General features: G+C 39.6%; 1 protein-coding gene and 1 pseudogene across 2 annotated transcripts in view; one reads left to right on the top strand and one right to left on the bottom strand.

Annotated features, from left to right (window-relative positions):
* Positions 1–3,961, top strand: part of LOC307196073 (acidic mammalian chitinase-like) — a 50,649-nt pseudogene extending 46,688 nt beyond the window's left edge. Inside the window, exons 6-7 of the transcript in view lie at positions 2,380–2,518; positions 3,810–3,961. The product of the transcript in view is annotated as an acidic mammalian chitinase-like (transcript). The remainder of the gene's footprint in view (positions 1–2,379; positions 2,519–3,809) is intronic.
* Positions 3,962–6,216: 2,255 nt separating this feature from the next.
* Positions 6,217–12,108, bottom strand: LOC307193927 (ciliary microtubule-associated protein 3-like; the record flags this gene model as incomplete). The annotated part of the gene is made up of 6 exons (XM_079936537.1): positions 6,217–6,285; positions 7,326–7,443; positions 10,066–10,196; positions 10,980–11,078; positions 11,696–11,838; positions 12,090–12,108. The coding sequence occupies 6 exons, from the start codon at positions 12,106–12,108 to the stop codon at positions 6,217–6,219; spliced, it is 579 nt and encodes a 192-aa protein (XP_079792663.1).
* Positions 12,109–26,941: the final 14,833 nt, after the last annotated feature.

The raw sequence follows: 26,941 nt of genomic DNA, 5'->3' as shown, positions 1-26,941 counted from the left end.
GAGAGGGGAGGAGTCTTGTTTAGGACATGGATAAACCCCAAGCCTCCCAGGGCCTGGGTTTCCTCGCTTTATAAATGGAGCCAGAGGTATCAACCTGAAAGGATGGGAGGAAAGAAAGTAATATAAACCAGATGCTCAGCTGAGCACCTGGGCACATGGTCTGTGTCCAGTGCATGGTGGCTACTCTTCGTTACCCTCCACTAGGCAGTGTGGAAGTGACAAACTGCCTTCATGTTCTCTGAAGAAATTTTCCCCTATTTCATGGCTGAGGCCAAGGGTAAAGAGTTGCCTCCCTTCCTGCCTTAGAGGAAGGAGCTGTAGGAGAGGGGCACCTGGAGGCCTGAGAGTGGGGGACTGTGAGGAAGCACCTGGCACAGAACCCAGGAGCAATGCAGGGAGGATGCAGGGAGCTGGGTGAGAACTGGCTCTGCCTGACCCCAGGCCTCGCCTCTCCCTGGGCCACGACTTCTTGAACATTCGCTGTGTACAAACGCTGGCCAGAGGCTTTGCATGCATTATCTCGTGGTTACTTGGGAGAGGCTTACAAAGTGGCTGTTTACATTCTAAATTTGCAGAGAAAAGCAGGAACACGAGCTTAAGAAACGTACCATATTTCACACAGGTGACCATGAGAGATCGCTCAGCTATGGGTGGAAACCAGATAATGGAACTAGGCCTGCCTAAGTCTGAATCTGGTTAATTTTCTAATCATTGCACTCAGGACTAGTCCCAAATTGCTTAAAGTTCAACTCCGATAAGTTACAAGTTTTCCAATAGTGTCTTCACTGTGGAAGAGAAAGCACTAGAAAAAAAAAAAAAAAAAAGAAAGAAAACAATCAAACAGCCAGAGAACAAAAGAGCAAAGAGTACAAAACTCCTAGTCTGAGCATGGCCCTCCTGTGCCACGTTAGCTCAGAGGTCTTTCTGGAAATGCTGGCCCTTAGCTCATGTTCCCTCCGCTAATCTGTTCAGGCAGAGAAAGTCAGTGCCAGGACAGGGTGTCAGGGCTGAGTTGTTACCCACGAGGAAACAGCAGAGGGACAATGCGTGGCTAGGGGCGGACCATGTTTTCAGAGGCCAAGCTGGCCTGAGCCTGCTCTCTCCACCCCAGGCTGTGTGCTTGTTTCCATCTGGCAGGGAAAGTTGTGGTTTGCAAATCCTCCCTGGAGCCTGAAGTCCCCATTCCTGGGTATTGGAGCCCCATGCTGGGAGGGGCTTTAAGAAGCTCTGAGAGTTTCAACGACCTGCCTTCCTTTCCTCAGTCACATCCACTGTGCCCTCCGTGGGGTGCGAACCAAGGGGTCTTGTAAAGGAGGCTGAGGTTGTGCAGAAAACACTCCTGGCCTCACCTCTGGTCTCCCTGCAGGTTCACCACAATGCTGTCCACATTCGCCAACCGGCAGAAGTTTGTCAATTCAGTGATAGCCCTCCTGAGGACACATGGCTTTGATGGTCTGGACCTCTTCTTCTTGTACCCTGGACTCAGAGGCAGCCCCAGGCATGACCGCTGGACCTTTGTCTTCTTACTTGAAGTAAGGCCAGCCTGGCAGCTCCCGAATCCAGAAATGATTCTACTTTGATCATATCTGGGCTCAGGGCACAGGGGAAGCCTAAGGCCGGGGACAAGGGCAAGACAGTGGTAGCAGAAGGTTGTTTACTGCCATCAGCTGCAGGTGTTGGACAAAGAGCTGCCTAGCAAGGGCCCTATGGCGGCTCTTTCTCTCTGTCACATCCGGGCCTTGGCCCAGCCCTCCAGCCTGAGTGATGCCTTCTCTGTGCAGCTCCTAGACTCCCTCAGGTGGGCTGTCTGAACTCTGCTCCTGGGCCTGCTGCCAGCCTTCTGTTTAATGACTTACCACATTGGCTCACGTCCAGCTCTTTCCATCGCACTGCTCGGTCAGTTCATCTTTACAGAATCCTGGTCAGGAGAAAGGGGCTGTATGGTGCAGTGGTTAACAGTCTAGACTTTGGTGTCAGATATACCTGATTCTCAAGTCCTGATCTAAGACTGGGTGACTTCCCAGAAACCTGTGAAAGAGTAATAATAATAGGATCTACCTAGTAGTTCCTGTGAAGATTAAGCAAGTAATGAATGTTAAAATGTAACTTAGCTTGGAATACTAGTATTAAATAAATATTAGCTTTGTTTATATTAATACCCAAGAGTTTATTAACTGGAGCAAGAAAACAAAAATAGAACTGAGTTAGACAATCATACCTTGAATTCACAAAGCACATATCCTTTCATAAAAGAAAAATTCATAGGGTTTCAACCCACTTGCATTTTTCTTCCTAATATCCCCTTGTCACCCTGTACTCCATCCTTTGTTGTGTGGATGCCATTCGATTCTGGCTGCCAAGTGCTCTTTGTGTCTGCAGGTTGACTTTCTTAAGGAGAACAATTTTGGTGCGGTCATGATTTGGGCCATTGATCTGGATGACTTCTTAGGCTCCTTCTGCAATAAGGACAAATATTCACTCACAATCAAGCTGAAGTCACTCCTGGGCTTGTCCTCAGGTGCATCACTACTAAGTTCACCACATTGTTCTAAAGATGATGTAGGTCAAGCTGCAAGAATGGCAACTGCAGAGGGGCAAGAGTGCATGGAGGTAGCCACAGAGCATCATGTGAAAAAGGGACAGATTTACAGGAAGAGGTTTTTTAGAAATACTTTTTTCAACCAAGAGGCCAGTCTAAGTTCAGTAGCTATGTGGGCAAAGATTTGAATATACCTTATACCCTAGAGGTGGGCCTTTCTTCTCAGGAAAATTTTGTCTGGGAGGAAGAATCTGATATCTTGAAAGTGAGTCTGATGCATGTGCTGACATTTTCTCTAAACTAGACAGCTCCCCTGTCAGTGCAGTGCACCATATCCTAACTTAGACATAAGCAGGCCAGCTTAGCCATTACCCACCTGCCTTAGTTACAGCTTTTGTCTTTGGGTGCTAGTGGGGAGGGTTGGAGGTAGGTCTTGAAGAAGAGCAGGCACAAAGGCTCACATTGCTGATTGGTCCATGACTCAGCAGTGTGAGGAGAGAAACCCCTGCTCTTCACATGCTTTGTATGTTCCTTGGTTAAGCATCCCTGGGGTAAGGCTACAGATGGAGGTAGAGAAGTAGAAGATATAAGGGTTCTGTATGTCTCTATTCTCAGGATATTGACAGAATAATTGATTTTTTAAAATTGTAAAACCTGTTAAGAGATGATTATAAAAAGATGGGCTCAAATTATAGAGTGAGGGAGTAAGAGGCAGCAAATTCTAGTGGTGGAGAGGGTTCTAGTAATACAGTAAAATTAAATATAAAATGTCTGAATTGCCAGGGGGAGAAAAAGGGGATAAAAAGCAATGTTGAAAGGAAACAAGCAAAAATAAAGTATAAGAAACAAAACATAACAAGATGAAAAATCTAAGTATAATACGGCTAACAAGATGACAAAATGCAGATGTATTACTTATGACAGAAATATGGATAAGCCTCCTCTACGAAAACACAAGTATTAATTAGTCCCCCACATAAAATCCTTGGTCTAATCACGGTAGGGTTGGGTTCACTTCTCCCTGAGTAGAAACGTAGCATAAGCCTAGGGCTGACATCCTGCTAGGACTCCAGTGGCCCTTGTTCTCCCTTCCTCCTTGCTTTGGACATCTGTCCCCTTATAACATTCTTCCCAACCATAGCTTGGGAACTCTCACAGGGCTCAAGTTCTTGGAGAGCAAAACTGATATAAGAGGATATCTATAGCTTTTGCTTCTAGGTTCAAAAACAGCTTATGATGATGTTCTGAAATGGCCTTTTTGTTCTTTTAGAATGCACTCCACCAGCCACCAAGACCTGGTACAACCCACCAGTGACACACGGAAATGAAGTTTCCTGTGCCAGTATCGGTGGAGACAACCCACCAGGGACACCGGAAGTGGAGGTTTCTGTGCCAATATCAGTGGAGACAACCCACCAGTGACACCCGGAAGTGAAGGTTTCTGTGCCAATATCAATGGAGACAACCCACCAGTGACATCCGGAAGTGAAGGTTTCTGTGCCAATATCAGTGGAGATAGCGGCAGTGGTGGAGAAGGTGGTGGTGATGGAGGAAGTTGTGGAGGTGACGGTGATGGGGGCAGTGGAGGAGATGAAGGTTTCTGCACTGGTAAAGCAGATGGCATTTATAGCAATCCTAAAGACACCACCAAGTTCCACCAGTGTGTTGGAGGCAAGACCTTCCACTCCCAGTGTGCTCAGGGTCTGGTGTTCCACCAGAACTGCAAGTGTCGTAATTGGCCTTCAATTTAAAATGTTGGAAAAATTCTACTTTGTCACAAATTCTCTTGTGCTGCATGTCAAACTTAATCTTCCAATACTCCATGTAGTCTACATATTATATCAATCTATCTGTCAATTTGGAAGCCCTACCTTACTAAAACAGAATTATAATTAGGTTTTACTCCATTAAGATCTAAAAAAACTGTAAACCCCTTGAACAAAATCCATATGTAAAATAAATGACACTGTATGCTTTATGTTTTGTACTCATTTGTATTTTTTCTTAAGTACTTGTATATACAATTAAGCATTTCAAGGGACCCTGGAGGTTAACTGAAGCTATAGTAAAATTTTTACTTTTTGTCAAATCAGATTACTATTTTAGAAAGGGGAGTTGCCTTCCCTGGCAAAAGCCTTGAGAGTATGAACCAAAAAACAGTGTGAAAGATGTTCTCTCATCCCTGTCAATATCATCGAAAGAAGGGGCCCAAGACCCTAAGTCAGAAAAAATAATGAATGCTAAATTACCACCTCTGGAAAAAGCAGCATGTGTGTGGATCCAGAGGAGAAAAGGGAGGGAGGTGTGCAAAAGCGGTGAGAAATGTTAATCTTGATTTATCTCAAGTCATAAAAATACTTCTTGACAAGATAAGAGAAATCTTTAAATGATCGGATTAAAGGAAGTAAAAGTTTTTAGACTGAGGTATATTTAACATTATCTCAATATTCTAATTTGATTTCCAGTGGACTTGTCTTTCACCATTTTCCTTCAGAAGATCTTGGCCCCTAAGGAATTAGGCCTCTCAGCATCATACTCCCAATAGGTTTCAACTCCTAGTGCTTCTTTCACCAGCTAACACGTATCATACGTTGACCCTGAAGAGTACATCAGGCTACAGCTTTTTGAGGCACTAGCAGCATCTCACTCTTTGGTATCCAGACACATGAAGACTTGCCTTCGGTCTGATAATTACTAAGAAGGCTAAGTAGGCACAAAAGGACCTTCCCATTAAAAGATAAGGTAGACTATACTTAATGTCCTTTCTGAAGGAACCATACTTGAGTTATTTCAGTTTGTGCTGGAAGGAAAAGGCCTGTCTCCCAGGCCAGTGTCTAGATAAGTACATTGAATGTGGCTGCTCTGAGTTCTGACCTTAACACACCTAGAGTAACGTGTAAGGCTTCAGGACATCATTCAAACTGGGAGTGGGGAACAGATCCAATCCATTAGCCTCCCTGGGGAGTCCTTCTCATACTTCAGTCCAGGCTCAAGAAGCCAGTAAGTGAGTTTATTTTGATTCTTGCTGTATCCCCAGTGTTTGTCACTCTGCCTGATGCATGGTAGGAACTCAATATGATGATGACTGAAAGACTAAATAGATGATGTAATGGGAAATGGGGGATATTTTGATTCTGTGAGTTTTACACAAATCTGGGAAAGGCAATCGAATCAGGACCTCCCCAATCCATGCTGGGGAACTCAGACACTTGGAAGAGCTCCTAAAACCTAAACATTAACACTGCCTTTAAGTATCCTCTGCTTCTAGCAAGCCCAAATACAAAGCCAAGCAAGCCATCCAAATCCTTGATATGTATAGACTAACAGTCACCTATCACGAGGGCTAGTGGTATAAAACATAAAACTTGTGCCTGGGAATTAGAGCTAGAGGGCAGGGACCCACAGGTATTTCAGTAAAGTGAAGCCACCCCACTGAACACTCAGTAGAAACCCCCTTGACCCATCTACATGTATATACAACAAACCAGCACATGGAGAGAGAGCCCTCTGAACTAGTCTTTATGCTGTCATATAGGAGTTATGAGTCCCTTGCCCCTCCCTGTGCCCCATGCTGGCAGACTGGCGGGCCAGAGCAATGCAGAAGGACAAGAGCAGCTCTGTCCTCAATCCTGGAGAGTCTGTGGTCAGGAGGAACACGTGAAGGTAGTCACAGCTTTTCAGTTGTAATACAGGCTTAGGTAGGCCACACGGTTCCGATGCTTTCTGAAGTCTTTGTCTGTGGGCAGCTGCAGTGAAAGAATATTTTCTAGGTCAATATTCGAATGAGAACCCTCTGCCTCTAGTCTTCCTGGCTGTGCAAAACAGAACTGTACGTTATAGCTGTTGTGGCCTAGCTGAACCCCAACTGCATAGTAACCTAGCCTTAGTGAGTCTCTCAACATTGCTTTGTACATGTATTCTTTGTCATCTTACTCTGGAATATATCATTCTAGGAATTATTTTCTACTTGGTAAATTGTCAAGTATAGCTGGTAAACTTCTTGAAAATGACGATTATGTGTTTAATACTTGAATGTTACCCATAGGCACAATGATGTTAATACGTTTGGCGTTTAATAAATATTTGTAGAATTAATCCAAAGTTCCACTAGGGGAAAAAAGGCACCTCCTGAATTATGATAGCTGACACGGATTGAGAGCATTTATTATGTTACAGGTACTGTGCTATATGCTTTTCTACAATATCTCAATCTTTACTACTTTATCAGATTGAGTCTATTATTATATCCATTTTAAAGATAAGCAAACTGAGGCTTAGAGTAGTTAGAGGACTTGGACAGGATCACAAAGCAAGCAAATATGGAACTAGTATTTGAATCCAGGCAGTCTGTCCCTGAAATTCATGTTCTTGCCAGAATGATCCACAGCCCCTTGATGATCTAATAAGCAAGTGGTGTGATGGAAAGAACACTGGCTTAGGACTCACAAGACCTAGATTCAAGTTGAGTAACTTCTACAAGCCACTTAATTCATCTGAGCCTCAGTTTTCTCCTCAGTCATAGAGGGATAAGTATCTCGGACTACTATAGATTACTTGAGAACTAAATAAGAAAATGTGACTTGTTTGCTCACACGCACATTTAAAAATCAAGTGAAATTGTGTAACTCTCCAAAAAGATGCCCATATGCATATACACACAAAACTGTGCAAGTAATTTCAGGGGGACAATGATTTCTTGAAGCTTATTCACAGACTCCTGGTTAAGAGTCACTGATATACATGGAAGTGTTGGGTAAAGAGCTCCGTAGAAGTCCAATCCTATTACCTCTGCTCTCAGTGTTCTTTTCTGTAGACATGGAACCTGAGCCCAGTCTGGAGATCCAAATTTCATTGGCCAGGTGACTTTTTTGGGTGGCTTTATCTCTGGGTTGTATGTGGTCGGGCTAGAAACAAAAACACAAAACATCATATGTAATGAGTTAGTGGCCATATATGAATTTCTACCTCTGATCTAGAGTCCTAACTTTTTGGGGAAAGGCAGCCAACTGATTAACATAGGATTCCTTTACCTTTTAATGTATTTCTAACTAAGTTTTAGCGTTCAAGATATCTAGTCTTGACAAAGTAAAAATCAACTCTATTTTAAAATATTTCCGGAACTTCAGTATCCTTAGCTGAGAGACCATAAGTTCCCAGAAATGGTGGGTAATAAAAGACAGCTAACACAGTGATGCATAAGTACTGCTCATGATATAAAATTGAGGATAAAAGTGCAGTGCTAATTTAAAGTTATCAGTAATCTAGGGACAGCAAAGCAGAACCAGGTGAAATTTCTTGATAATGGGATTATTTAATAATTGCCTTTGTTCATAACACTTTGTCTTTTGGTGTAGACTCTTTGCTGTGGAAATAACACATAGAATGGACAAGGGAATCAAGATTCAACATCTCCACTTCCTTACTACAACCTTGAGAAAGTTACACTCACTCTCTGATCCTTGGATTTCTCACCAGTAAAAGAAAGACCTTGTGGCTGTATCAATTTACATTCCCACCAACAGTGCAAGAGTGTTCCCTTTTCTCCACACCCTCTCCAGCATTTATTGTTTCTAGAAATTTTGATGATGGCCATTCTGACCTGTGTGAGACGATATCTCATTGTAGTTTTGATTTGCATTTCTCTAATGATTAATGATGTAATGATGTTGAGCATTCTTTCATGTGTTTGTTGGCAATCTGTATATCTTCTTTGGAGAAATGTCTATTTAGGTCTTCTGCCCATTTTTGGATTGGATTGTTTTATTGTTATTGAGCTGCCTGTAAATCTTAGAGATTAATCATTTGTCAGTTGCTTCATTTGCAAATATTTTCTCCCATTCTGAGGGTTGGTGGAATGTAAATTGATACAGCCACTATGGAGAACAGTATGGAGGTTCCTTAAAAAACTACAAATAGAAATACCATACGACCCGGCAATCTCACTACTGGTCATATACCCTGAGAAAACCATAATTCAAAAAGAGTCATGTACCAAAATGTTCATTGCAGCTCTATTTATAATAGCCAGGACATGGAAGCAACCTAAGTGTCCATCATCAAATGAATGGATAAAAAAGATGTGGCACATATATACAATGGAATATTACTCAGCCATAAAAAGAAACAAAATTGAGATATTTGTAGTGAGGTGGATGGACCTAGAGTCTGTCATACAGAGTGAAGTAAGTCAGAAAGAAAAAAACAAATACCGTATGCTACCACATATATATGGAATCTAAGGAAAAAAAAAAGGTCATGAAGAACCTAGGGGTATAGGAATAAAGACACAGACCTACTAGAGAATGGACTTGAGGATATGGGGAGGGGGAAGGGTAAGCTGTGACAAAGTGAGAGAGTGGCATGGACATATATACACTACCAAACATAAAATAGATAGCTAGTGGGAAGCAGCCGCATAGCACAGGGAGATCAGCTCGGTGGTTTGTGACCACCTAGAGGTGTGGGATAGGGAGGGTGGGGAGGGAGGGAGATGCAAGAGGGAAGAGATATGGGAACGTGTGTATGTGTATAGCTGATTCACTTTGTTATAGAGCAGAAACTAACACACCATTGTAAAGCAATTATACTCCAATAAAGATGTTAAAAAAATAAATTAAATTAAATTAAAAAAAAAAGAAAGAAAGTCCTTGACCCTTTGCCCTACAATTCCACACATTCTGAAAGCCTTCCTAAAGCACTTAGAATGCCTCCCTTGGTCTACTAGGCCTACATATTCTAACCCCACCCCTCCTCCTATGTTTTCATTTCCTCCTTGCTCACTGCACTCTAGCCAAACTAATCTTCTTTCTTTTTTCCTCACACCAAATTCCGTCCCAGCTTATAGCATTCACACTTGCTATTCCTCCTCTCTGAGAAGTTCTGGGCCCAGATCTTCACAGGGCCAGCTCAGTCTTGTCATTGTGATTTCAGATAGTGTCATTTCCCCCAAAAGACCTATCTTGACAATCCTTGCCAAAGTAGATTCCAGTGCACCACTCTGTATGATATCATCATCCTGTTTGATTTTATTCAGCACATCACCAGGTCAGCAGACTTCCTGATGCACCCATGACAGCCCTAGTTTATGGCTACCATCTTGGTATAATTGACACCCTTTCATTCTGAGAAGTGTCACTGTCTGACTAACAACTAATATGGTCACTCTCCTTAATACCATTGATATTTTCTTTTTTATTTGCTTCTCATTGTTTGGACTCTAGAATATAAGCTCTAGAATATAAGAATAAGAATATAAGAATCTAGAATATAAGACATTAGGAATCTTGTGTGATGGGTTTAATGCAAAATCTCTGAACCCTACAAATCTGCCTGGCCATTTATAAATATTTATTGAATGAATCACTATACTCTACAATTTTATAATTCTAGAGACCTGGAAGGCAAGAGGTTGAATCTTTAAAGATAGATGATTTCTTATTTAGAGGGCATGGTTGGGATGAAACCCCTTTTTGTACTTCCTTTCCTATTGCTATTTGTTGAAGTGCACCAGAAAAAGGGACACATACCCAGGATAACAAGAGTCCTTTAAGTATGTCCTAAATTGAGGCAGTGAAGAATTAAATGGAGCAAAATTGTGTTTGTGTTTTTGCTCTCGAGGATTGACTGTCTGGTACATGCCTGGGTAAGGTGTCATATCCTGTTTCCAAGAAAAAGACCAATATGTTAGAGGGTGATATATATATATATATATATATATATATATATATATATATATATATATACATACACACACACACAGACACACACACACATGAAAAGCCTTCTAAGTAGAGAAAACAAAATCATCTTTTTCCTGTTCATGTATCAGCTATGGTTTAGAAACAAGCCTATAGTAGGTAGAAAACTAAGGTAAGGGTATGGTTCAGCTACCTAAATGTACCTAGGCTTAGGGTGTGGGTAGACAGCCAAGGTAACTTATTGCAGCTACTACCCCCACTATCTCACCATCCCACCATGCCACCATCCCACTCAGAGATTCTTTTAGAGCCAGTATCCCTCTCCTTGAGCTTAATTGTCAAGAAAATGTCCAACAAGAGATTAGGAGCCTATACTGAAGACTTGAAGTCCAATCACACAAAAGGGTGAAGAAGTTCTATTTTATTTTTAACTGACAAGATAATATGATGCATATAAACAAAGCTTCCAGTATTTTAACATCAGGTGTCTCAAGACTGAAGCCTTGCCTTGGTACCATTCATTCTGATAATTGTTATCTACTCTCCCAGGATATTCACACACACATTTGAAATGCTAACATCCAAGCTTTTCTGATAGGCTTCTTAGTAGCTTTTGCCCAAATGACTTTTTTTCTTGAATTTCAGGGCATATTCTTACATAACCTCCAGCTTTGTTCCCCAGTGCAAATACACACAGCAATACGGATCACACTAAAATCTAAGCACATTCAGCCATTTCTCACCTTGTTAATTGGCTTAAACCTCACGGCTGTTCTGGCTCCCAAAGCATATCCTTTTGTACTGGTCGGGATCTTAGAGAGGTTGTATGCCAAGCCATACCTCTTCCGGTAGTATATAGAAAACAAAGAAAAAACATACATAGAGAACATTATAGTTATTAAAACAGAGCGAACTTAAGAGTATTCCTGAATCTTCTCTGCCACAGTTGCTCTTTCTTGATTCCTCTTCATCAAGACCATACAAGCAATTACATAAGTAACCCAGGCAATTCTACAAAGGAATGTGGCTGGATAGGTAGAGTGAATGACATTTCTCTACTTCCAGTGAATCCACTCCTCTGAGCCCCACAGAGATGAATCTGCTGTAATGCAACTGTCAGTCTGATTATATGATTTCATAAACTGACCTACCAGCACAGCCACAGTCCAGATTTGGACTAAGGGGAGCTATTGAGTCACTTGCCTTTGGAGGTAGGAATAGAGTCTCTTTTGGTGAGGACTGTACTGGGGGCCGCATGAGGCCAAGGCTTGCATTTGGTGGGAAGCAAAAAGGGAGCAACTGTCCTTTGATTTCTGATATTGGCCCTGACAGCTGGTTTCAGAGGGCATTTTCTCATGTTGGGACCCTGAAGGTCACAAATCCCATAGAGTTTTTCTTCCAGGAAACTTGGGTATCCTTGGATACCTTGAGACCCACCTAAGGGAAGGTGAATACTCACATCTTCTGCTATGTAACATCCAGGCCCTCTGTTGGGCTCTCCCCTAAAAGGGAGAAACTTGTTCCTCAACAAGCTTGGGGGACAGGAGTGAGGAAAGACCTTCCTCTGTTGACATGTTCCAAAGGAGTAGTTAACCAGTGGCTCTGAAGATCAAGAAAGAGGAGAAACTCCACATGAGGGAAGACTCCTGGTCTAAGTGAGAGCTCGTGGGTGGGTGGGGTGTAGGGAGGCGGGGCAGAGCTCTTAAGAGCAGGCCCAGCTCTTAACAAAAACCAGATCAACTCCATGTAAGGGGGTGAAGCGCATTTTCCTTCCCTTCGCCCTTCTTCTTTCACAGCCTCCCTACTCTTCTTCTTACCTCTACTCTTGACTCCTCCATTACAGCCCTCCTTACCTGCTTTATTGAAGCACATCTCAGCAGTGCCACCAGGGCCAGAGTTTGTGTACTGCATTGCCTAGGAAACAGAGGCGGGGCTGGGCAGCCCCAGCTGCCAAGCTCCCAGAGAGGAGCGGCTCTGAGCTAGCCTACTCAGCAAGTGGGGAATCCTGCAGAGCCACCCTTGGGGCAGGAAATGCACCTCCAAGTCCAGGAGCCTAGGGGAGTGAAAACTCTGCAGCTGGGCAAGAGGTAGGGGGTTTGCTGGATCTGAGGTTGTAGTCTGAAAAGCTTTGGAAGCTGGGCCACCAGAAATGCACTGCTGAGGAAGGAGGGACCCCCATGTTCAGGATGCCCTGAAATCCAGGCTACTAGGTTCAGGGATGTAGGAAAACACAGCCTCTGCAGTGGTGGCCTATGGGGGTGGGATTCCTGGGAAATGCCCAGAAGAGAGGAGTTGGGGACCTAATGGAGCCCAGAAAGTTCTGTATTAGGCCTCTCTTAGACACATTTTCCCTTTTCTTCAAGCAATTCCCATCAGGTTACCCCCTTCTACCCCTAAGTGGTGCTCGAGGCTTTAAAAGGTCTGGAATCCTTAGGGGAACAGTAAGAGTGCAGTGGAATCACAGAAGTGCTTAATAGTTTAAATTTGGAGGTAGTTACTTAAGTCACAGTTTCCTCATCTCTAAATTGGGAATAATAATTCCTCTTTATAAGGTTGTTGAGAAGATTAAGATAACAGGATTAAAGCAGTTCATTGCCTGGTGCTTGGTAGGTGACAATGCAAGAGACTATTATTACTGAAATAGTATCTAGCTAGCTTAGGAGCACTCCCATCCTAACCCAAGAAGAAATATCAGAGTGTATGATGACTTCTTTACCTTTGTCCTAGATATTAACACTAACTTGTTATCACTTGATTTTAGGATAACTTTAGGAGTTGTCAGGTGTGAGAGGCAACAGGATGCAGTGTGATTGGTACATTCTACCTTTGGCTTCTAAGGATGATCTTGGGATCCACACATACCCAAGGCTAGCACAGTCTACAGGATGATTTTATAGCTCTAATATAGGGGTTCCAAAAGAGGTAATACTGAGTCCTAGAGGATATTTTGGAAACTTGTAGAAGTGTTTTGCTTGTTAAAAATTACTGAGGTAATGCTCCTGGTCAATGGGACAGGGAGGCTGAATACCTGTAGCTCATTGCCCAGTTACACAGTGAATTGTGTCAAGTCGTATATAACATTCAAATGTCTTCCTGGCCTCTACAAAAATAACTGATTGTATCTGACATATATAGCAACATTGAAGAAGGTTTTTTTTTTTTTTTAAACCAAATAATGCAGAAAGCCCAGTAATATAGGAGAAGGTCTTATGAGAAACAAAGCTTAATTGGAATAAAAATATGGTCTCAACATTATTGCACAATTTGCTTCAAGCCTCCTTTCCACTCAAAATATAATTACAGTAAAAATTATGGTAAACAAAATGTAAAGAGATGTAGTATTAACTTGATAATTTTCACTTTCTTTAATATTTTAAGGAATATTAACATTTTTAATACTCATAGTGTTTTTTGAAAATTAGTGTTTACATTATTAGTGACATGAAACATGTCTCACAAAGTACTTTGAAATTATGGCAACATATTCCCTCATTGGTAGATTGGTTTGCTTCAAGATAATCCTCCAGGTGAGAAGAGGTAGAAAAAACAGACTCAGTAAAGCATATATATTTCAAGACATCAGAGATATACCAAAGAACAAAGAACCTGCAGGACCAAGATCCCGGAGAAAGGGGTAGCCCAAAGTGGTGAGCCCAACAGTTGATGCTCCTGTTCCCTTTGAACATTCACTAATTAAAAAGTTGACTGACATAAAAAGGAACGAAATTGGGTCATTTGTAGAGATGTGGATGGGTTTAGAGACTGTCATACAGAGTGAGGTAAGTCAGAAAGAGAAAAGCAAATATCGTATATTAACACATATATGTGGAACCTAGAAAAATGGTACAGATGAACCAGTTTTCAGGGCAGAAATAGAGACACAGATGCAGAGAACAAATATATGGACACCAAGGGGGAAATGCGGTGGGGTGGGGGGTGGGGGTGGTATGATGAATTGGGAGATTGGGATTGACATATATACACTAATATGCATAAAATAGATAATTAATAAGAACCTGTTGTATAAAAATATAAATTAAAATAATAAATAAAATAAATTTAAAAAATAATAATTTTTTAAAAACCTGGTGGAGAAGCAGAGGATTTGAGCAGAAACTTGAGCAGACAGTCTCTGAAAGATGGGGAGCAAAAATTAGGCTGACCATGGGGGAGAGGAGACTGGAAAACACCCTGGACTTTTAGTTATAACTCTAAAGAAATACACCTCAGGAATAAAAGTAAGTAAGAACTAGAGCAGCTCTCAAAAAATTCTGAAATTCAGCTTTGTATCAACTCAGTCCCCAGTTGCATTAAGATGATCTATTTCTACCCTTACTGCATACCAGAAACAAAAGTAATTCATCTATTAGCATAACATCATCCGAGCCTCAAATAATTTTTATAATTTTTTTATGCAAAATGTTTGGCATTCAATATAAAACAACCACTCCTACAAAAAAGAAAAAAGAGAAAAAAGAAAAAAAGTAGAAATAAACCCAAAGGAAATCCAGAGATTAGTGTGGACTTTAAGATCAAGTGCGGACTTTAAAATACCCGTACTTGGCTTCAGATTTTAGAAGAAGGCTGAAGATTGCAGCATGAACATAGGAAGCAAAAGAAAACAAGGAAATTTGTGATCATGAAGCAAATTCTTGGTTTCTGAGGTAAGAAGCTAAAAGAAAAAGATAGATTAGACCCTAAAAACAAAACCAATAGAGATCCCAGTGTACTCAGGGAAAGATAAAATTTCCCCATCAGTCTTTATGTTTATGTTACTCATATAACACACAACAGAGCCCACCTTCATCCAGACTGATGCAAATGTATCAACTCTTCACTAAAGCCAATCCAGACATAGAACAGTCAAAGATAGACTGTCTATATGTTATGTATATCTCCTGTATTACTCTTTGTGGAATGGTAAAATTCAGAAGCTAAGCAGAATTTCAGGTAGCTCCAAGGATTGTCAAGAATCATTGAATCTTTAAATGATGGATTATTTTGAATGATGATAATGTGTAAAGGAAACTTTGCAGATGACCCCTTAGAACAGAAGAATAGTTAGACAAAGTTTTATATGTAGCCACTTTTGATGAAGACCTTAAAGAATTCAGCAGTTCTTGTCATATACATTTCTAACCATAGTGATAGCATAAAGAGGATGCCTGATATTTATGGAGACTATCTGTTACAGATTTATGAGATAATTATCTGCTTTCCTCATTTGACTATGTATGAGGCCATTGTAAGAATTATGATTCTAGGGAACCATTTGCTCTGTTTCAGTGGTCTAATTGAATGGGGATAAGTAGACTCAACATTTTGTATAATGTTTTAAATAGATTTTTGTCTCATTTCACATATATACAATGGAATATTACTCAGCCATAAAAAGAAACGAAATTGAGTTATTTGTAGTGAGGTGGATGGACCTAGAGTCTGTCATACAGAGTGAAGTAAGTCAGAAAGAGAAATACAAATACCATATGTTAACACATATATATGGAATCTAAGAAAAAAAATGTCATGAAGAACCTAGGGGTAAGACAGGAATAAAGACACAGACCTACTAGAGAATGGACTTGAGGATATGGGGAGGGGGAATGGTAAGCTGTGACAAAGTAAGAGAGTGGCATGGACATATATACACTACCAAACGTAAAATAGATAGCTAGTGGGAAGCAGCCACATAGCACAGGGAGATCAACTCGGTGCTTTGTGACCATCTAGAGGTGTGGGATAGGGAGAGTGGGAAGGAGGGAGCTGCAAGAGGGAAGAGATATGGGAACATATGTATATGTATAACTGATTCACTTTGTTATAAAGCAGAAACTAACACACCATTGTAAAGCAATTATACTCCAATAAAGATGTTAAAAAAATAAAAATAAAAATGTATTGGATTTAACAGTAATATGTCAATATACAGCAAATGGTAAAAGCTGATAATTGTATTTAAGAGACTAAATGAAAAGATGGAGAATTTTAGAAGTAAAAAAAGAAGCAAATAAAAATTGTAGAAATTAAAAGTGCTGTCACCAAAAGTAATAACTGAATGCATGAAGAACAGAAGATTATAAAAGGTGAAAAAAATTAATGAAATGGAAAATAAATCAAAAGAATGTACTCAGACTGAAGCTTGGAGAGGCAAAGACAGAATATACAGAGGCAGATGAGAAACAATGAAAAGTTCTAACACAGATGTATTTGGAGTTCCACAAGGAATGGAGAGAAAAAGAATGTGGCAGATGCAAGAGTTGAAGAGATAATGGTTAAGAATATTTCTGAACTGATGAAAAACATTGAACCAGAGATTAACAAATGCTACAATCTTAAGCAAGACAAATACAAGGAAAACTTCATTTGGTCATATAGTAAAACTGATGAAAACCTAAAAAGAAAGATTTGAAATTGGCCAGATAAAAAAGGCAGGTTACTTTTAAAGAAGCAACAAGAAGCCTGGAGGGTAACTCTTCAATAGAAAAAAAGAGAAGCCAGGAGACAATGGAATTGTATTTTTAAGTGCTAAAGAAATAACAGTAAAAGGATGGAATATATATCCCATATGAAAACTAACAGAAACAAAGTTAATGTATGCGTACCAAGAGTATGAGGGACATAGAAAGGCTGAGGAATTACTTCAGACTGAGGGATACTGATGAACATAATGTAATGCAACATTTATTCCTGGATAGGATCCTGAATGAGATAGGAAAAATATGTAGTTGGGACAGTTGGCAAATCTGAATAGGGTCTGTGGATTTAATGATAGTGTTTATCAGTGTTGATTTTCAGATTGGTACGGTTGTATGATCATAATTTATGAGAGAATCTCTGGGAGAGTAACAGTAGAGTTTTTAGGGAGAAGGGGGAATCATTTCAGAAAAAATATGTATATATGGAAAGAGAGAGAGAGAGAAGTAACATTTAACAGTTGAGGAATTTGGGTGAAGGGGATAAGGAGATTCTTTGTACTGTTTTTGTAGCTTTTCTTTAAATTTGAAACTTGCAAAATAATAATTTAAAAAAATATATGTATCAGGTATCATTATGAGAGTGAACAACAAAGCCAAGATATGGGAGAAGATATAAGCAAAAAAGCATCTGAACCTGCAATAGGCAATAAAGTATCCACTACCCATATGTAGCTATTGAGCACTTGAAATGTGGTTTGTCCAAATTGGGATGTATATAAGTGAAAAATGCACACTAGATTTTAAAAACTTAGAATGAAAACAAAGTGTACAAATTATGTCTTTAATAATGTTATATTGGTTACATGTTGAATCAATGATATTTAGATATAATTGGTTAAATAAAACATACAGTAAAATTAACTTCATATGCCACTTTTTACTCTTTTTAATGTAGCTATTGGAAAGTTTAAAATTAAGCACATTTGTTCAAATCGTATTTCCATTGGATAGTGCTGATCTAGAAGATATAAAGCTCTCTTACAGATCAATAAGGAAAAACAACTAATTTTAAAAATTGGTAAAAAACTTGAATGCGCACCACAGAAAAAAGAACATCCAAATGACCAGTAAACGTATAAAAAGTGCTCTACGTCAGTAGTCAAAAGGAAATGAAAATTAAAATCATAATGATGTACCCACCTGATGGCTAAAACTATAAAGATGCAGAATAGTGCTAATGATGTGAAATAACTGGAAAGCTTTAATACACTTTTAATAAAAGGGTAAATTGATACATTCACTTTGGAGAACTGATAGTATTTACTGAAGCTGGGCATAGACATCTCTGTGACCTAATAATTTCTACTCCTTGATATCTACTTAGCAGCAATGAATACAGTTGTGTTCCAAAAACATGTATTGATACAAGAACATTGAAAGCAATGTTACCCATAATAGTCCCCAAACTGGAACAAGTGAACGTCCATTAGCATTAAAAAGGGACCTTCAAGATGGCGGAGGAGTAAGACACGGAGATCACCTTCCTCCCCCAAAATACGTCAGAAATACATCGACATGTGGAACAACTCCTACAGAACACCTACTGAATGCTAGCAGAAGACCTCAGACTTCCCAAAAGGCAAGAAACTCCCTAGTACCTGGGTAGGAAAAAGAAAAAAGAAAAACCAGAGACAAAAGAATAGGGACAGGACCTGCACCTCTGGGAGGGAGCTGTGAAGGAGGAAAGGTTTCCACACACTAGGAAGCCCCTTCACTGGCAGAGCCAGGGGGTGGGTGGGCGGGGGGGAGGTTGGGAAGCTTCGGAGCCATGGAGGAGAGCGCAGCAACAGGGGTGCAGAGGGCAAAGTGGAGAGATTCCCGCACAGAGGATCGGTGCCGACCGGCACTCACCAGCCTGAGAGGCTTGTCTGCTCACCTGCTGGGGCGGGTGGGGGCTGGGAGCTGAGGCTCAGGCTTCGGAGGTCAGATCTCAGGGAGACGACTGAGGTTGGCTGCGTCAACACAGACTGAAGGGGACTAGTGCACCACTGCTAGCCGGGAGGGAGTCCGGGAAAAAGTAAGGACCTGCCTAAGAGGCAAGAGAACATTGTTTCCGGGTGCACGAGGAGAGGGGATTCAGAGCACTGCCTAAATGAGCTCCAGAGATGGGCATGAGCCACGGCTATCAGCGCAGACACCAAAGAAGGGCCTGAAACACTAAAGCTGCTGCTGCAGCCACCAAGAAGCCTATGTGCAAGCACAGGTCACTATCCACACCTCCCCTCCTGGGAGCCTGTGCTGCCTGCCACTGCCAGGGTCCCGTGGTCCAGGAACAACTTCCCTGGGAGAACACATGGCACGCCTCAGACTGTTGCAATGTCATGCTAGCTTCTGCCACCGCAGGCTTGCCCCGCATTCCATACCCCTCCCTCCCCTCTGCCTGAGTGAGCCAGAGCCCCCTAATCAGCCACTACTTTAACCCCGTCCTGTCTGGGCAGGAAAAAGACACCATCAGGCAACCTACACACATAGGCAGGGCCAAATTCAAAGCTGAACCCCAGGAGCTGTGCGAACAAAGAACAGAAAGGGAAATTTCTCCCAGCAGCCTCAGGAGCAGCAAATTAAATCTCCAGAGTCAACCTGATGTACCCTGCATCTGTGGAAAACCTGAATAGAAAATGAATCATCCCAATATCGAGGTGGTGGACTTTGGCAGCAACTGTAGACTTGGGGTTTGCTTTCTGCATCTAGTTTGTTTCTGGTTTGATATTTATCTTAGTTTATTATTTAGAGGTTATTATCACTGGTAGAATTATTTATTGATTTAGTTGCTCTCTTCCTTTATTTTTTTAATATATAAATATATATATATATTTCCTCTTTCTCTTTTTGGGAGTGTGTATGTGCATGCTTCTTTGTGTGATGTTGTCCATATAACTTTCCTTTTACCATTTGTCTTAGGGTTCTACCTGTCCTTTTATTTGTTGTGTTTTTTTGTATACTTTTTAGCACTTGTTATTGGTGGATTTGTTTTATTTTTTGGTTTTGTTGCTCTATTCTTTCTTTATTATTTTAAATGACTTTTTAATATTTTTATTTTTAATAGTTTTTTCTTTATGTTATAACTTTCTTTTCTTTCTTTCCTTCTTTCTTTTTCTTTCTTTTTCTTTCTTTTTCTTTCTTTTCTTTCTTTCTTTTCTTTCTTTCTTTCTTTCTTTCTTTCTTTCTTTCTTTCTTTCTTTCTTTCTTTCTTTCTTTCTTTCTTTCTTTCTTTCTTTCTTTCTTTTTTCTCTCCCTTTTCTTCTGAGCCATATGGCTCACAGGTTCTTGGTGCTCTGGCTAGGTGTCAGGCCTCTGCTTCTGCGGTGGGAGAGCCGAGTTCCGGACATTGGTCCACCAGAGACCTCCTGCTCCACGTAATATCAAATGGTGAAAGACGTCCCAGAGATCTCCATCTCAATGCTAAGACCCAGCTCCACTCAACGACCAGCAAGCTACAGTGCCAAACAACTCGCAAGGCAGGAACACAACACCACCCATTAGCAGAGAGGCTGCCTAAAATCATAATAAGGTCACAGACACCCAAAAACACATCACTGGACATGGTCCTGCCCATCAGAAAGACAAGATCCAGCCTCATCCACCAGAACACAGGCACCAGTCCACTCCATCAGAAGCTTACCCAACCTACTGAACCAACCTTAGCCAGTGGGGGCAGACACCAAAAACAACGGGAACTACAAACGTGCAGCCTGTGAAAAGGAGACCCCAAAGACAGTAAGTTAAGCAAAATAGGAGACACAGAAACACACAGAAGATAAAGAAGCAAGGTAAAATCCCATCAGACCAAACAAATGAAGAGGAAATAGGCAGTCAACCTGAAAAATAATTCAGAGTAATGATAGTAAAGATGATCCACAATCTTGGAAAAAGCAGGGAGAAAATAAAAGAAACGTTTAACAAGGACCTAGAAGAACTAAAGAGCAAACAAACAATGATGAACAACACAATAAATGAAATAAAAAATTCTCTAGAAGGAATCAATAGCAGAATAACTGATGTATAAGAACAGATAAGTCACCTGGAAGATAAAATAGTGGAAATAACTACCACAGAGCAGAATAAAGAAAAAAGAATGAAAAGAATACAGGATAGAGCAGAAGCAAGAAGAACTACAATCCTGAAGCCTGTGGAACAAAAACCACATTCACAGAAAGATGGACAAGATGAAAAGGCAGAGGGCTATATACCAGATGAAGGAACAAGATAAAACTGCAGAAAAACAACTAAATGAAGTGGAGATAGGCAACCTTCCAGAAAAGGAATTCAGAATAATGATAGTGAAGATGATCCAGGATCTCGGAAAAAGAATGGAGGTAAAGATCGAGAAGTTGCAAGAAATGTTTAACAAAGACCTAGAAGAATTAAAGAACAAACAAAGAGAGATGAACAATACAATAACTGAAATGAAAACTACACTAGAAGGAATCAATAGCAGAATAACTGAGGCAGAAAAATGGATAAGTGACCTGGAAAACAGAATGGTGAAATTCACTGCTGTGGAACAGATTAAAGAAAAAAGAATGAAAAGAAATGAAAACAGCCTAAGAGACCTCTGGGACAACATTAAATGCAACAACATTCGCATTATAGGGGTCCCAGAAGGAGAAGAGAGAGAGAAAGGACCAGAGAAAATATTTGAAGAGATTATAGTCGAAAACTTCCCTAACATGGGAAAGGAAATAGCCACACAAGTCCAGGAAGTGTAGCGAGTCCCATACAGGATAAACCCAAGGAGAAACACACTGAGACACATAGTAATCAAATAGGCAAAAGTTAAAGACAACGAAAAATTATTGAAAGCAGCAAGGGAAAAACGACAAATAACATACAAGGGAACTCCCATAAGGTTAACAGCTGATTTCTCAGCACAAACTCTACAAGCCAGAAGGGAGTGGCATGACATATTTAAAGTGAAGAAAGGGAAGAACCTACAACCAAGATTACTCTACCCAGCAAGGATCTCATTCAGATTTGATGGAGAAATCAAAAGCTTTACAGACAAGCAAAAGCTAAGAGAATTCAGCACCACCAAACCAGCTCTACAACAAATGGTAAAGGAACTTCTCTAAGTGGGAAACACAAGAGAAGAAAAGGACGTACAAAAACAAACCCAAAACAATTAAGAAAATAGTCATAGGAACATACAAATCAATAATAACCTTAAATGTGAATGGATTAAATACTCCAACCAAAAGTCCAGGATGAGATGTCTTCACAGGTGAATTCTATCAAACATTTAGAGAAGAGCTAACACCCCTCCTCCTCAAACTCTTTCAAAAAATTGCAAAGGAAGGAACACTCCCAAACACATTCTATGAGGCCACCATCACCCTGAAAGCCACACCAGAAAAAGATACTACAAAAAAAGAAAATTACAGACCAATATCACCAATGAATATACATGCAAAAATCCTCAACAAAATACTAGCAACCAGAATCCAACAACACATTAAAAGGATCATATGCCACGACCAAGTGGGATTTATCCCAGGGATGTGAGGATTCTTTAATATAAACAAATCAATCAATGTGATACACCATAGTAACAAACTTAAGGATAAAAGCCATGTGATCATCTCAATAGATGCAGAAAAAGCTTTCAACAAAATTCAACATCATTTATGATAAAAAAAAAAAAACACTCCAGAAAGTAGGTATAGAGGGACCTTACTTCAACATAATAAAGGCCATATATGAAAAACCCACAGCCAACATAGTTCTCAATGGTGAAAAACTGAAACCCTTTCCTATAAGATCAGGAACAAGAAAATGTTGTCCATTCTCACCACTATTATTCAACATGGTTTTGGAAGTTTTAGCCACAGCAATCAGAGAAGAAAAAGAAATAAAAGGAATCCAAATCAGATATGAAGAATTAAAGTTGTCACTGTTTGCAGATGACATGACACTACACATAGAAAATCCTAAATATGGCACCAGAAAACTGCTAGTGGTAATCAATGAATTTGGTAAAGTAGCAGGATACAAAATTAATGCACAGAAGTCTCTTGCATTCCTATACACTAATGATGAAACATCTGAAAGAGAAATTAAGGAAACACTCCCATTTACCATTGCAACAAAAAGGATAAAATACCTAGGAATAAGCCTACCTAAGGAGACAAAATACTTGTATGCAGAAAACTATGACACTGATGAAGGAAATTAAAGATGATACAAAGAGATTGAGAGATATTCCACATTCTTGGATTAGAAGAATCAACATTGTGAAAATTACTATACTCCCCAAAGCAATCTACAGATGAAATGCAATCCCTATCAAACTACCAATGGCATTTTTCACAGAGCTAGAACAAAAAATTTCACAATTTGTATGGAAACACAAAAGACCTTGAACAGCCAAAGCAATCTTGAGAAAGAAAAATGGAGCTGGAGGAATCAGGCTCCTGGAAATCAGAGTATACTACAAAGCTACAATAATCAAGACAGTATGGTACTGATGCAAAAACAGAAATATAGATGAATGGAACAGGATAGAAATCCCAGAGATAAACCCATGTATATATGGTCTCCTTATTTTTGACAAAGGAGGCAAGGATATATAATGGAGAAAAGTCAGCCTCTTCATTAAGTAGTGCTGGGAAAACGGGACAGCTACATGTAAAAGGATGAAATTAGAACAATCCCTAACACCTTACACAAAAATAAACTCAAAATGGATTAAAGACCTAAATATAAGGCCAGACACTATAATACTCTTAAAGGAAAACATAGGCAGAACACTCTATGACATAAATCACAGCAAGATCCTTTTTGACCCACCTCTTGGAGAAATGGAAATAAAAAGAAAAATAAACAAATGGGACCTAATGAAACTTAAAAGTTTTTGCACGGCAAAGGAAAACATAAACAAGATGAAAAGACAACACTCAGAATGGGAGAAAATATTTGCAAATGAAGCAACTGACAAAGGATTAATCTCCAAAATTTATAAGCATCTCATACAGCTCTATATCAAAAAAAAATCCAATCTAAAAATGGGCTGAAGACCTAAATCAACTCTTTTCCAAAGAAGATATACAGATTACCAACAAACACATGAAAGGATGCTCAACATCACTAATCATTAGAGAAATGAAAATCAAAACTACAATGAGGTATCCTCTCACACCAGTCAGAATTGCCATCATCAAAAAATCTACAAACAATAAATTCTGGAGAAGGTGTGAAGAAAAAGGTACCCTCTTGCACTGTTGGTGGGAATGTAAATTCATACAGCCACTATGGAGAACAGTATGGCGGTTCCTTAAAAAACTAAAAATAGACCTACCATACAACCCAGCAATCCCACTACTGGGCATATATTCTGAGAAAACCATAATTTAAAGAGTCATGTACAAAAATGTTCATTGCAACTCTATTTACAATAGTCAGGACATGGAAGCAACCTAAGTGTCCATCATCGGATGAATGGATAAAGAAGATGTGGCACATATATACAATGGAATATTACTCAGCCATAGAAAGAAACGAAATTGAGCTATTTGTAATGAGGTGGATAGACCTAGAATCTGTCATACAGAGTGAAGTAAGTCAGAAAGAGAGAGACAAATACCATATGCTAACACATATATATGGAAACTAAAAAAAAAAAAAAGTGGTTATGAAGTACCTAGGGGCAGCACAGAAATAAAGACACAGACATAGAGAGTGGACTTGAGGACACAGGGAGTGGAAAGGGTAAGTTGGGACGAAGTGAGAGAGTGGCATGGACTTATATATACTACCAAATGTAAAGTAGATAGCTAGTGGGAAGCAGCCGCATAGCACAGGGGATCAGCTCAGTGCTCTGTGACCACCTGGAGGGGTGGTATAGGGAGGTCCAGAGGGAGCTGCAAGTGGGAGTAGTAATGGGGATATATGCATATGTATAGCTGATTCACTTTGTTATAGAGCAGAAACTAACACACCATTGTAAAGCAATTATACTCAACAAAGGTGTTAAAAATAATAATAAAAGGGGTTCTATTGAAAAGATTTTTTTAAAAGTTAAAAAAAAGTAAAAAATAAAGGTATTCATTATTTACTTTATGTTGTAGATTCCACATATAAGTGATGACATACAGTATTTGTCTGTCTCTGTCTGACTTATCGCACTTACCATAATAACCCCCAGCTCCATCCATGTTGTTGCAAATAACAACAATAACAATAGCAGTTGTTGCTTCTCATGGTTGAATAATATTCCATTGTGTGTATGTGTGTGTGTGTGTGTATATATATATATATATATATATATATATATATATATATATATATATATATCACATCTTCTTTATCCATTCATCTGTTGATGGAAACTTAGGTTGCTTCCATACCTTGGTTATTGTAAATAATTCTGCTATGAACATTGGGGTGCATGTATCCCTTCAAATTAGTGTTTTTGTTTTCTTTGGATATATACACAGAAGTGGAATTACTGGATCATATGGTAGTCTTATTTTTAGCTTTTAAAAGAACTTCCATACTGTTTTCCATAGTGGCTGCACCAATTACACTCTCACCAACAGTGTGTAAGTGTTCCCTTTTCTCCATATCCTCACCAACATTTGTTATTTGTGGTCTTTTTGATGACAGTCCTTCTGACAGATGTGAGGTGAACTCTCATTGTGGTTTTCATTTGCAGTTCTCTGATGATTAGCAACATTGAGCATCTCTTCATGTGCCTGTTGGCGATCTACATGTCTTCTTTGGAAAAATATCTCTTCAGGTCTTCTCCCCTTTTTCTAATAGGGCTGGGTTTTTTTGATGTTGAATTGTATGAGCTGTTTATATATGATGGATATTAACCCCTTACTAGTCATATTATTTGGAATATTTTCTCCCATTCAGTATGTTACCTTTTCATTTTGTTGATGATATCCTTTGCTGTGCAAAAGTTTTTAGATTTCATAAGGTCCCATTTGTTTATTTTTGCTTTTGTTTACTTCACCTTAGGAGACAAAGCCAAAAAAGTATTACTACTATTTATGCCAAAGTGTGTTCCACCTTTGCTTTCTTCTAGGAGATTCATGATTTCAGGCCTTACATTTAGGTCTTTAATCCATTTTAAGTTTATTTTTGTACATGGTGTGAAAAATGTTCTAATTTCATTCTTTTACATGTAGTTGTCCAGTTTTCTCAGCATCACTTATTGAAGAGATTGTCTTTTCTCCATTGTATATTCTTGGGTCCTATGTTATAGATTAATTGACCATACATGTGTGGGTTTCTTTCTGAGCTCTCTATTCTGTTCCATTGGGCATGTGTCTGTTTTTGTGCCTGATCATACTGTTTTGATCACTGTAGCTTTGTAGTATAGTCTGAAGCCAGGGAGCATGATACCTCCAGCTCTGTTCTTTCCCAAGATTGTTTGGAGTATTCAGGGTCTTTTGTGTTTCCATACAATTTTTTTTTTTTTTTTTTTTTTTTGTGGTACACGGGACTCTCAGTGTTGTGGCCTCTCCCATTGTGGAGCACAGGCTCCGGATGCACAGGCTCAGTGGCCATGGCTCACAGGCCTAGCCGCTCCGTGGCATGTGGGATCTTCCTGAACTGGGACATGAACCCATGTCCCCTGCATCGGCAGGCGGACTCTCAACCACTGCACCACTAGGGAAGCCCCTCCATACAAATTTTTAAATTGTTTGTTCTAGTTTTGTGAAAATTGCCCTTGGTTTTTTGATAGGGATTGCATTGAATCTGTAGATTGCCTTGGGTAGTATGGACGTTTTAACAATATTAATCATTCCAATCCATGAACATGGTGTATCTTTCCATCTGTCTGTTTCATCTTCAGTTTCTTTCATCAGTGTCTTATAGTTTTCCAAGTACAGGTCCTTTATGTCCTTTAGTAGGTTTATTCCTAGGTATTTTATTCTTTTTGATATAATTGTTAATGGAATTTTTTCCTTAATATTTCTTTTTGATAGTTTGCTGTTTGTTTATAGAAATGCAATAGATTTCTGTATATTAATTTTGTCTCCTGCAACTTTACCAAATCATTGATGAGCTCTAGTTTTCTGGTGGCATCTTTAGGATTTTCTATGTATAGTATCATGTCATCTGCAAACAGTAAGAGTTTTACTTCTTTTCCAATTTGGATTCCTTTTATTTCTTTTTCTTCTCTGATTGCTGTGGCTAGAACATCCAATATGATGTTGAATAATAGTGGTGAGAGTGGACATCCTTGTCTTGTTCCTGATCTTAGAGGAAATGTTTTCAGC

The sequence above is a fragment of the Stenella coeruleoalba genome (assembly GCF_951394435.1).
Source record: "Stenella coeruleoalba genome assembly, chromosome: 1".
NCBI classification, from domain to species: domain Eukaryota; kingdom Metazoa; phylum Chordata; class Mammalia; order Artiodactyla; family Delphinidae; genus Stenella; species Stenella coeruleoalba.
The sequence above is the reverse complement of the archived record's forward strand: the minus strand, read 5'-3'. Positions and strand labels throughout refer to the sequence as shown.